The sequence below is a fragment of the Podarcis vaucheri genome (assembly GCF_965113315.1).
Source record: "Podarcis vaucheri genome assembly, chromosome: 17".
NCBI lineage: Eukaryota > Metazoa > Chordata > Lepidosauria > Squamata > Lacertidae > Podarcis > Podarcis vaucheri.
In genome coordinates this window covers 15,807,191-15,819,657 of record NC_138755.1, presented here as the reverse complement: position 1 = coordinate 15,819,657, position 12,467 = coordinate 15,807,191, and the positions used below count along the sequence as shown (strand labels likewise).

Genomic DNA, 12,467 nt, shown 5'->3' with positions numbered 1-12,467 from the left:
AGTACCTATTTATCTACTTGCACTTTGACTGCTTTCGAACTGCTAGGTTGGCAGGAGCAGGGACCGAGCAACGGGAGCTCACCCCATCGTGGGGATTCGAACCGCCGACCTTCTGATCGGCAAGTCCTAGGCTCTGTGGTTTAACCCACAGCGCCACCCATGTCCCTATTGACAGTTAACAGCTGTTAACAGTAATGCTTAGCTTTTCCTCAACTCTGGCCAAAAGTGAACATTCGTTTTACAGAATGCATGGTTTACGTGTGTGTGTGTGTGTGTGTATTCTGAATTTAGAAAGAAAAACTGGCACATGAACTAAACATCTAGAATAGCATGTAATTTCTGACAAGGGTGTGTGGAGCCATTTCTGCTGAATATCTATCCCACCTATTTATGTTTGGTTTCTGTGGGGAACATGGAAAGGCGTTTGTTTACAGAATCATCCTTACGGTCTCAAAGAATAGCCCGATGGCTAGAAAAGTTTGAGACACACCCTGAGTTTGCACAGCGTGCTTCCGAAAATGAATGCACTAGCTGCGATCTGCCCAGCAGATCAAGGAATAACAATTCACAGAAAAGCTGAATAGTCTTGTGCAAATGCTACATGCTGTAAGACTGAGAGCATACCAAGCCAACCTGGCTTAGTCGGGACCAGCAAATACATTTTGCCGCCTGAAGCAGGTCAGCAAATTTCACCCCTCAATATGTCAAAGACAATAGTCCCCCAGTCTTCTCAAGTTATTTTGGCATCTGAGGCAGACAGTTTCACAGGTGCCTTCACAGGGAGTAAAAATGCAACAATAATAAAATGATGAACAGTTTGCCACCTTTTTAATGGCACCCAGAATGAGCTGCCTGAGGTTGCTGCCTCACTCTGTCCTATGGAAGGGCCAGCTGTGGGTTTAGTGTAGGAGCAGGGAATTTGCTGGACCCTCAGCTCCCAGCATTTATTTCTTTTTAAAAAAAATAATAATATTGATTTTCTTTTTTCTCATCACAAATATACTTATATACATAATGTAAAATTTGTGTAACATCTCCCCCTCCCTCCCGTTGGACTTCCCTCAACTTCCATTTCTGATTTATTATCCTCATTATTATATTCTGCTGTTTTTTACAATACATCAGTATTTTCACTTTGTTACAATATTTGTTCCCTGTCCATAAAATTGTGAATGTTTATTTAAATCCTGCCATCAAGTCGATGTTCTTTCTTTATTTCTGCAAATATAATAGAAAAGGTTCCTACTCTTTTTCAAAGTCACTATTGTCCTTTTCCCGAAGTCTGTCTTGTCAGCTTTGCCAACTCTGCATAGTTTTTCTTGCCATTGATCTTTGGCTGGAATTTCTCCAGTCTTCCAGTTCTGTGCTAACAGTGTTCTCGCCGCCGCCGCCGTAGCATACATGAATAATGTCCTTTTCTCTTTCGGCAGATCTTGCCCTAAGATACCCAACAGGAAGGCTTCTGGCTGCTTAACAAATGTTGTTCTAAACATTTTTTTCAATTCATTGTACATCATTTCCCAATATACTTTAACGTTTTTACAATCCCACCACATTTGGTAAAAAGTTCCTTCAACTTCTTTACACCTCCAACACTCCTTCTGTTCATTTTTATATATTTTTGCCCATTTAACTGGTGAAATATACTTTCTTTAATACATCATCTTCATGTAATTCTCTTTTAACAACATACAATCTGTGAATTTCAGATTTACTTTCCAAAGTTTTATCCAATCTTCAAATTGTATATTATGTCCTATATCTTGCTGTCCATGGTGACTGGGGCTATGGGCATCCAGCAACAGGTTCCCCGTACATCCTTTGCTTATTGAATAGCGATGCATTTCTGCTGGGGAGAAGCAGGTCCAAATTCCCACCGAACCATTAAGCTCACCAGAAGACTTATTAGCTCTGTCCCTCATCATAACCTGCTTTTAAAGGTGGTTGCGGAAATAAAACAAAAGGGGCATGTATACTGCCTGTAGCTCCTTAGAGAATGGGTAGGATAACATATATATATTAAATATTTGCAAACCCTTTCTTTAACGGGTTGGTTATATACTACTACAAAGAATTGGAGATACACTGCAACATTTTGCTGCAGGTTCTTTCAATCTGAAAGCACTGCTCATGTTTCTGTGCTCTGGAGCTGCAGGCCTTGCATGACTTGGCTGTTTAATCTCAGGGTTGCTGCAGTTATTGCTGCTACTACTTCTATATATATATCTATATATTTTAAAAAAACCTCGTCCAAGTATAATTTCATTCCCATACTTCCTCTCTGAATCCATAGCTATCTTCCCGCACAGCAAGGCATGGCATAAGGAACATTTGGCTGCTGGAGGGAGTCTGCTTTCATTTCTGGTTTTCCTTCCCTCTTGTACTATCACATAAGGGGGGGGGGGTTGTTGCCTGGAACTGAGCATCTGTGAAGCAGGTAGCTTAGAAGCTCTGAGGAACGCCGCTGTACTTAAGAGATTCCCTTTTTTAGCACTTCACATTAGCAGCTTCTGTGCCAAAAGGAAAAATAAATGCTGGGAATGTTTTTCTCTCTCTGAAGCATTCCAAACACACCACTGCGTCCATCGTATTGAATTAATTTTCTCCCTGTATCTGTGTTCAGTTCTGTTCCCCCACTCTGCGGACATCGTGGGGTGGGATGTGGAGGGGGGAGTGGAGGGTTTTTGGAAACAGGGATCAGAAGACAAGGATGTGGATGGAGCAATGCAACTGTTAGCACTTGCAACGGAAACAACTATCTCAGTATTCACAGGGATAGTATATCAGTCCCAGAAGTGTGAGAAACCTGGGGGGGGAACTACCATGGTGGGAAGAGAGATGCGTCCCCCACTTCCCTCCTACGCTCTTCTGAAGGGGAAACACCTGGTTTGGTGTCCCCTCCTTGCAAATAAAAATGAAAGATTATTTGAAAGATCTGGCGCTTCAGCAATCCAGGCTTTTTCTCTGCATCCACCAAAAGTACTTAATGTGTTTTTATTACTCCTGCTTGTAAAACTAGTCTGGTATGTGATTTTTTTTCTTCTGCAGCAAAGCCCCTGCATGGTTGAATCTCTTCCCACTTTGATCCAGCATTGCCTCCGAATCAGAGGCAGCTTTTCAGAATCCACTTTCTCAAAGTAAAGTGGTGCCTCGCAAGACGAAAAGAATCCGTTCTGTGATTCTCTTCGTCTAGCGGTTTTTTCGTCTTGCGAAGCAAGCCCATTGACGGATTAGCGGATTAGCGCTATTAGCACTATTAGCGGCTTTTAGCAGCTTTTAGCGTCTTATCGGCTTATCGGATCAGCTGATAAGCGGCTTAGCGGCTTAGAAAAAGGGGGGAGGGGGAAAAACCACAGGAACTCGCAAGACATTTTCGTCTTGCAAAGCAAGCCCATAGGAGATTCGTTTTGCGAAGCACCTCCAAAACGGAAAACTCTTTTGTCTAGCGAGTTTTCCGTCTTGTGAGGCATTCGTCTTGCGGGGCACCACTGTAATGGATAAAGTGCTGATCCTGAGCTCATCTGTCACGTGCACAGTTTCTGTGGGCTGGTTTCTGGGCTGCGCATTCTGTGTGAGCTCTCCACTTATAATAATATAATAATAATTTATTATTTCTACCCCGCCCATCTGGCTGGGTTTCCCCAGCCACTCTGGGCGGCTTCCAACAAAGATTAAAAATACATTAAAATGTCACACATTAAAAACGTCCCTGAACAGGGCTGCCTTCAGATGTCTTCTAAATGTTAGGTAGTTGTTTATTGCCTTGAAATCTGTTGGAAGGGCATTCCACACGGTGAACACCACTACTGAGAAGGCCCTCTGCCTGGTTCCCTGTAGCTTTGCTTCTCGCAGTGAGGGAACCGCCAGAAGGCCCTCAGCGCTGGACCTCAGCGTCTGAGCAGAACAAAGGGGTTGGAGACGCTCCTTCAGGTATACAGGACCGAGGCCGTTTAGGACTTTAAAGGTCAACACCAACACTTTGAATTGTGCTCGGAAACGTATTGGGAGCCAATACAGTGGTACCTCGCAAGACGAATGCCTCGCAAGACAAAAAACCCACTAGACGAAAGGTTTTTCCGTTTTCGATTTGCCTCGCAAGACGAATTCCCCTATGGGCTTGCTTCGCAAGACGAAAACGTCTCGCGACTTTGTTAAACCGCTAAAACCGTGCTTCGCAAGACGAAAAATTCGCTAGACGGCAAAACTTGCGGAACGAATTAATTTCGTCTTGCGAGGCACCACTGTATAGGTCTTTCAAGACCGATGTTATGTGGTCTCAGCGGCCGCTCCCAGTCACCAGTCTAGCTGCCGCATTCTGGATTAGTTGTAGTTTCCGAGTCACCTTCAAAGGTAACCCCACATAGAGCGCATTGCAGTAGTCCAAGCGAGAGATAACCAGAGCATGCACCACTCTGGCAAGACAGTCTGCAGGCAGGGAGGGTCTCATCCTGTGTACCAGATGGAGCTGGTAGACAGCTGCCCTAGATACAGAATTGACCTGCGCCTCCATGGACAGCTGTGAGTCCAGAATGACTCCCAGGCTGCACACCTGGTCCTTCAGGGGCACAGTTACCCCATTGAGGACCAGGAAGTCCTCCACACCTGCCCGTCTCCTGTCCCCCAAAAACAGTACATCTGTCTTGTCAGGATTCAACCTCAATCCTTCACTTCAGTCCTGAGCTCTTCAATGTGTGGAAGGCAGCCAAGTCAAGCTGTCAGGATGCAATAGAGGGGACTAGGCCACCAAACACATTTCCACTCCCCTCCTGGGGGCTAGAATGCCTGGAAAATTGAGCTGTTTCACTCAAGGACAGTAGATTTCATGCCATGGGATGGGTGAGCTCAAGGAATTAGATCTTTTGCCAGGAATGTGGGTGGGGCTTCTGAAAGACCCCCACTGCAGAGTAGCTTTGAGAAAGGATTCGCTCCTGTCATGCTTCTGAAGTCTAGAGACTTTGATTCCCTAGCAATGCAATCCTGTGCATGCTTACTCCAAAGTAGCTAAAGGGGAAAAATCAGTGGGGATTATCTCCCAAGTAAGTGTGCATTCCAAGGTTTGCAGGCTATCTTTCTGGGAAATTTGTGGGTTTCAGCTGAAATCCTAAATGCACTTACTGGGGGGGAGTTAAGTGCTGTTGCAGTTGACTTACTTCTGAGACTGTATAGGACTGTGTGTTACTCAAGCATGATTTGGATAGTCAAACTTAATTGAATAAAATCTCTGAGCTGCTACCATTATTGGATCAAAGGCAATGCCTGTCTTCGCTGCTTTGCCCTTCTCAGCTTGCAGATGCATACACATGGCCAGTTCTTATCTGGACCTCTCTCACATAAACATACTGGCATGCGCTGATAAAAGGACAGCTTTGCTGACATTTTCTCTAACTTTGGCTTTATGTCAAGGCTAAATGGATTGCTTGCTAGGGATTCCAAGCTACTTTGCCTCAAGTCACAAGTAATTCTTCTTTAGCGGTATTCCAATGGATCACACGTGAAAATTGTTATCTCCTCTGCACGGATACACGCACAAACAAGCAAGCATCACAGGGTCAAATACTTTTATTTATGTATATATTGTCCAGCTTGGGTGAGCCTAGGATAATGAGAGGCAATTCACCAAATGGCCAGACAGACGTTATTTCAAATGTTGGACCTTAGGAAAGTCTAGCCCAGGGTTTCCCAAACTTGGGTCTCCAGCTGTTTTTGGACTGCAACTCCCATCATCCGTAGCTAGCAGGGCCAGTGGTCAAGAATGATGGAAACTGTAACCTAAAAAGTTTGGGAAACTCTGGTCTAGACCATGCCATGACTCAGGGCTTACCCACGTCCGTTTGCCCTATCACTTTCCCCTCCCAAAAACCTGTGGTTTTGCACTGAATCGGAAGATAAAATGGCAATTGAGTTTTCCATGGACTGCTATTCTGATTTAGCACTAAAGAGCAGGTTTTCAGCAGTAGGGCAAAGGCAGAACCTCTCATGGCACAAGCGGAAGTGTTGGCCAAGCCCTCAGTGAACTGTGTGCTGCTTTGTGGCTTGAGCAACTTGGCTTTGAAAGGGGCAGCTTCGCTCTGCTGCTGGCTTTGGTGGAGTTGAACATTTAAAGTCAAAAGAAGGCTACAGCAGAACTTGCAGTGTGGACAGCAAATCTATTTTCACAACAGAGTAAGAAGAACAGACTGTGGCTGTGTTGAGCTTACTGGATTTTTTTTAAAAAAAATTAAAGCTCACATAGAAAGGTTGCTGTTGCTTGCACTTCAGATGACCTGTGGGTAAACATAGACTTTCTATTTTCAGCAGCCCCATTCCATTAAGTTTTTATTAACCAATTTTTTGTACTACAAGGGTAGGCAGCAAAGGTTTCACTGACCTTTCCTAATGTTCGAGGCAGGTAAAATATGCTTGCTAAGAATTAAAAAATGCATTAAAATAGTTTTTCTGTTGGTTTCTGAGGCTGTGATAATGTTTTAGTGTGTGAGAATGTGGGAGGGGCACCTGAGCTGGCATCCAATATGTATTTTAATTTAAAGTGGTGGGATGATTGGGATAAAGAGTTTCAAGTATTTGAGTTTGGCACCTAATTTTGTTTTCTCTGCCTACAAATGTCAGTTACGGAGCTGCTCCAGCCAACACCAAAATGGGAGATCTTAAAAGATTAAAAATTGGAGGGTTTTTTGTTTTGCTTTGTTTAGTAGATCCTGTGTTATATTTCCTCTCCATTCCATCCTACTACCTTGCCCCCATCATCTGAGCAATGTGACCACCAAACCCCCCAATTTCCATTTCCCACATCCCAACACCCCAACCAAGTAAATATTTCATCCCCCCCTCCCAAAGAAAGATCAAATTCTCATTGTTTGCCAGTAAAATATCTCTTTGCCTTCTGCCATAAAAATGTTGATACCTGTTTAATGACAATACAGATGCACAGTCAAATTTCTGAGGAGGCTCACAAGAAAGTCAGTAAACAGCTGGTTTGTAGCCTAATATCTGCAAGAGCATCTGTTGCTATGGACGTGTAATAAGTGTTTATTTTACAAAGCAACCCTGTATAATTAAAGTGATAGCTTTCCCTTGAAAACAAGGGCATTTGTCTAGCAGTGCAGCACACACAAAGTCTGAGAGACCGTAGAGCGGAGCATAATTGTTTCATATATAGCTGTTCTTCAGGGTTCATTGGGTTTGAATGTTTATCTTTTTAGGTGGCCCAAAACTTGGCTTGCCATTTTCCCATGAAGAACTGTTTTCACTGCTTGTTTGGGCACTTCCTTTGCTTGTTGATCATGTATGTTTTTTTGCCTCCCTCTTCCCCCACCCAGCGGATGATACCGTGGTTGTTATTCCCTATGGAAGTCGACACGTTCGCCTGGTGCTGAAAGGTCCTGATCATCTCTGTGAGTAAAAGTACACTTTATCGTGGTCTCCCGTTTTTAATTGCTGTCTTGTTGTAACAGGGCTGTTTAATTGTGTGTTTTAATTGCATATATTTCCAATTGAATGCTTTGCATGAACTTGGTTTTTGCACTATGAAAAATGCTTCGAAGCTTATTTCAGCATTGAGTGTGTTAATTACACAATAATAGTCAAATGCTCATAATATGCTGTGGAGCTGTATTTAGCAAAAAACAAACACAACTCTTACAGCTTCTCTGCCCCTGCCCTCCTGCCCAATGTGAGACTCAGCCCTATCCTCAAACGCCACTCCCAAGAGCATCAGTTAGCTGCACAATTATAAGAAGCTATAATTTAGCCCATAAATAAAACACTAATTTTCCAGCCAGCTTGATGCAAAGGACTGCCATAGAAAAGATTGTGCTGGCTGATGAGAATACAGTGAAGGCTTTCCTGCTGCTCTCCTGAAGCACCACACTGCTCATGAGCTTAACACATGTTCTTGCTCATATGTTTTCTTTCGTATTTCTGGACTTTGGAGACACGTGCATTTTGTACTGTGCTGTTAAAGGATGTTGCCCAAAGAAAGCACACCAGTACCCAAGATAGTGGAGCAGAGATTATGGTTTGCTAAGGGTGGGACGTAAGGAACGCAGATGCACTGGAGATCCCCAAGGAGCTTGTAGTATATCATACCATGAGCTCAGCTTAATATATCTGAGCGGACTGGCAACAGATATGGAAGACAAGTATTCCAACGAGGTCCTGACTTTCAGAGTCTCCAGTTGGCTTCTTTTCATGAGCTCAAATGAGGGAGCCAAAATCATTAACAGCCATATATGTTCCTGAGGGCCTAGAGCAGGCTTCCTCAACCTTGGCCCTCCAGATGTTTTGAGACTACAATTCCCATCATTCCTGACCACTGGTCCTGCTAGCTAGGGATCATGGGAGTTGTAAACCAAAAACATCTGGAGGGCCGAGGTTGAGAGAGCCTGGCCTAGAGATACAGATTGAATTAGATGGTCAAATACAGAGATGGAAGACAAGAGTTCAGAGTACACCCAAATAGAGGTGGTTCACTTGGATGTTAACATGGTTGAAACATGCGTTGTATCGCCTCCCCAAAGAACAGGTAATTCATGATGCTGGATTTTTAAAGGGAAAACCCCTATTTGTCTTGCTTTAAGCCTACAATTTCTTGCATCTCATGAAGCCGAAGTCACTGTGTGAGTCATGCAGTCCTCAGCCATATCCCACAGTAATAAAAGTCGGAGGGAAGCTCATTGCATTATGGTCCTGCCGACTTAACATCTTGAGCTGTGTTTCGTGATGACACAGTAAGAAGGTGGGGAATTCACTAGAAAAATTTCGTCCTCATGGTGAAAGTAACATCTAGATCAGCTTAGTTTATTGCCAGTGACACGTTGGATGATCAGGACAGTGTCCCTTTTACCTGCTGTGAACACACACACACACACAGAGAGAGAGAGAGAGAGAGAGAGAGAGAGAGAGAGCGCGCCTGGTAATTGAACCAAACAAAATATACTCCAGGGAAGAGATGTTGAAAGCAGATGGAAAGATGCATATTAACTGAATTCGTTGTGGCCGTTAAAATGGTGCAGTTCTCCCTTGGTTTTCAGGGAACAATATAACATGATTTTCAAGATTCTAGAAAGCCCACAGAAGAAATCTGCAATAAATTCTGGTTAGATGCATAGTCACTTAAATGTTACAATGTGAAAACTGGATCTCCGTAAATCTCTAAACACCAGACCAGGGTTAATAGTTTATGGGTGTTTGGTACAGCCATATAATATTAACTGGTTTATCAAAGGTTCTGCATGTGCGTAATAATTATCCCGTCCCCCTCGCCAATCCTGCCTAGTGCTGTGTGAGGCTATTTAGCAGTCGAGAGAAATGAAAAGTGCAAATATGTGAAATGGAAGATCAGACAGAAAGCGAAACACCCCCCCCCCATGCTTTCACAAGCATAGCTTAGATATAATAAATATTGTGTATCTCGAAGAGTTGTAGAATAGAGGCAGATCAGCTCCACGTAAGCAGTGCCTTGGATGATCTCATTCAAAGTGAGCTGAAGGACCAATATGACTCCTAAGCAATAGGCAGATGGTGAATGTCATCCTGGAATAAACTTTACACAAGATCGTGATCTTGTCATGTGTTTGCAATAAATGTGTTCTCCTGGCAAGAAACCAGTGTGCTCTGTTACACTGAGCCTGGTTCAGCTTCAGTAATGTGAAGATACTGAAAGAAATTCCCTAGCAAGCCTAGCTGATTGACACCTAAGGCAGTTTTCATTTAACAGGTCATATTTCTGTTCTGCACCGTGACTTGTCATGCCCTTGTCTTATTGCATCATGGATCAAATACCCTGGGGGGAATGGGGATGAGCCCTTGGGCATTGAGCCAATAATTTGGTTCTGTAAGGAACATCTTCCCCGTCCCTGATCCTGTCCATGACTCTCCCAGCCACTGTTCTTTTATTCCTTCGTTTTTGGTCTCCTTTCTCCTCTCTCTGCTATGCATTTCCATGTTCTCAAAACATTCTGGGGCTAGCAACGCAACCTAAGTCCAAGGAAGGGGTTGGTGCTGGTGAACCAGTTAGGTAATTCGTTTAACTGCCTGGTGCAAAATCATGTGTGTTTTGCATGAAATGTAGAAGGGGGTTTTGCATCGCTGTGGAAAATGCATTGTTAAAACAGAGTTCATCCTGGCCGACCTGCAGTGCTTTTTTGGCTGGAGCTTTCTGTTCTCCTTGGCTAGCTCTGGAATAAAAGCCTTTATATATACTTCTATATCTCATTCTGAAAGAGGCCAGGAAGGAGTACAACTTCCGCTTGGAATCTCAGCACACACACAAACAGAGAGAGCGATATACACAACACCTTCTTAATTCTACTGGGAATTTTTCTGGCTCCCAAATAGATAAATAAATAGAAAAAAGAGAGGAGACCAAAATACGCTGGAATAAAGTAGAAAAAGATTGTGTGCAGGTCTTAACAGAGATGTTCACAAGCATAGACGTTAGTGAGGGCAACTTAAATGAATAGCTGCTCCTTATTAACGGAGGGAAAATCCATCTAACTCAGCAAAAAGAACATTTCCTTAAAATGTAGTATATCTTTCAAATGTGCTTTGACATTCCCAGTACTAATCATTTTGCTTGCTTGTTTTCTCTCCGCGTGCTGCCGAAACAAGCGCACCCTCCTCTTAAATGTGTTGTGTTTGCCAGATTTAGAAACCAAGACGCTGCAAGGTTTGAAAGGCGAAAACAGTCTCGGCTCCACAGGTTCGTTCCTTGTGGACAATTCTAGCGTGGACTTGCAGAAGTTTCCAGACAAAGAGATCCTGAGAATGCCTGGCCCCCTCAGTGCAGATTTCACTGTCAAGGTGAGAAGCTACGACTAAACCATGCTATTTTTTAAGGAAAGGGGGATGCGAAACAATGGGCAGTTCACTTCAAAAGCAGTGTATCAAAAGGCCACATCCTTCCAGCTCTCTGCATAGAGATGGGGTATCTCCTATGAAATCAGGTGGGGAGAAAGTCCCCGTTGACCCTCAATGCTTATAGTTTGGGATTAAAGAGAGTGACTGCTCCTCTGCATGTAGCTATGTATACGCCATAAATTCGAAGTACATTTCATCCCATTCCAATGAATCCTGGGTTGTTGTTGTTTAGTCGTTTAGTCGTGTCCAACTCTTCGTGACCCCATGGACCAGAGCACGCCAGGCACTCCTGTCTTCCACTGCCTCCTGCAGCTTGGTCAAACTCATGCTGGTAGCTTCGAGAACGCTGTCCAACCATCTCGTCCTTTGTTGTCCCCTTCTTCTTGTGCCCTCAGTCTTTCCCAACATCAGGGTCTTTTCCAGGAAGTCTTCTCTTCTCATGAGGTGGCCAAAGTCTTGGAGCCTCAGCTTCAGGATCTGTCCTTCCAGTGAGCACTCAGGGCTGATTTCCTTCAGAATGGATAGTTTTGATCTTCTTGCAGTCCATGGGACTCTCAAGAATCTCCTCCAGCACCATAATTCAAAAGCATAAATTCTTCGGCGATCAGCTGCCTTTATGGTCCAGCTCTTATTTCCATAAATCACTACTGGGAAAACCATAGCTTTAACTTTGTCGGCAAGGTGATGTATCTGCTTTTTAAGATACTGTCTAGGTTTGTCATTGCTTTTCTCCCAAGAAGAGGCATCTTTTAGTTTTCTGACTGCTGTCACCATCTGCAGTGATCATGGAGCCCAAGAAAGTAAAATCTCTCACTGCCTGGGAAATACCTTCAATTCCCAGCACCCTTAACAAACTGCAGTTCCCAGAATTCTTCAGGAGGTAGTGAATTGGGCTTTAAATTTATGTTGTATATGCTGCCTAGATCTCTGCTCCTGCACGCCTCTGAGGAATCAGAGCTATGAGCCCTCCAAAAGGGCTTTCGTTCAGCCTTGGGTAGTGGGTGGGAGGGTGGGTCGTTAGGAAGATAGCTATACAGTGATACCTCTGCTTACTTAATTCGTTCCGGAGGTCCGTTCTTAACCTGTTCTTAACTTGAAGCACCACTTTAGCTAATGGGGCCTCCCGCTGCTGCCGCCATCGCCGCCCAATTTCTGTTCTCACCTGAAGCAAAGTTCTTAACCTGAGGTACTATTTCTGGGTTGGTGGAGTCTGTAACCTGAAGCATATGTAACCTGAAATGTATGTAACCCGAGGTACCACTGTACAAAGAGTTGCAAACTTTTATTGGAAATATGTCGTTGCGGGCTGTTGCTAGTGCTCCGTGTGTCGTTTCTTAATGAATTAATTGCCAAGTTAAGTAGAGTAGAATCAAAACTCTTAGGGATGAACACGTTCATGGAGTGGAGGAGGAAACACTTGTGGAAAAGGCAGGTCGGTTATGAGATCCCGGCTAAAATAAGAGTCAGTATAAAATGAAGCTGAAGTGGGCAAATTAGACTCTGATTCAGGCTCATCATTCACTGGTTTTTATGCTTCTGCAGTCTCACAGAAGGTGTAAAAATGCATATAAAACTAAACCTCATGCCTCTCAAGATGAGCAGGCTGGCTT

At 43.8% G+C, this 12,467-nt stretch overlaps 1 protein-coding gene across 3 annotated transcripts in view; it reads left to right on the top strand.

The window, feature by feature from the left end:
• ADAMTSL1 (ADAMTS like 1) overlaps positions 1-12,467 on the top strand; it is a 486,607-nt gene that overhangs the window by 322,975 nt on the left and 151,165 nt on the right. For all 3 annotated transcript variants that reach the window (XM_082204524.1, XM_082204522.1, XM_082204523.1), the window contains 2 exons: positions 7,317-7,391; positions 10,643-10,800. In XM_082204524.1, coding sequence (XP_082060650.1) covers positions 7,317-7,391; positions 10,643-10,800 — 233 coding nt within the window. The remainder of the gene's footprint in view (positions 1-7,316; positions 7,392-10,642; positions 10,801-12,467) is intronic.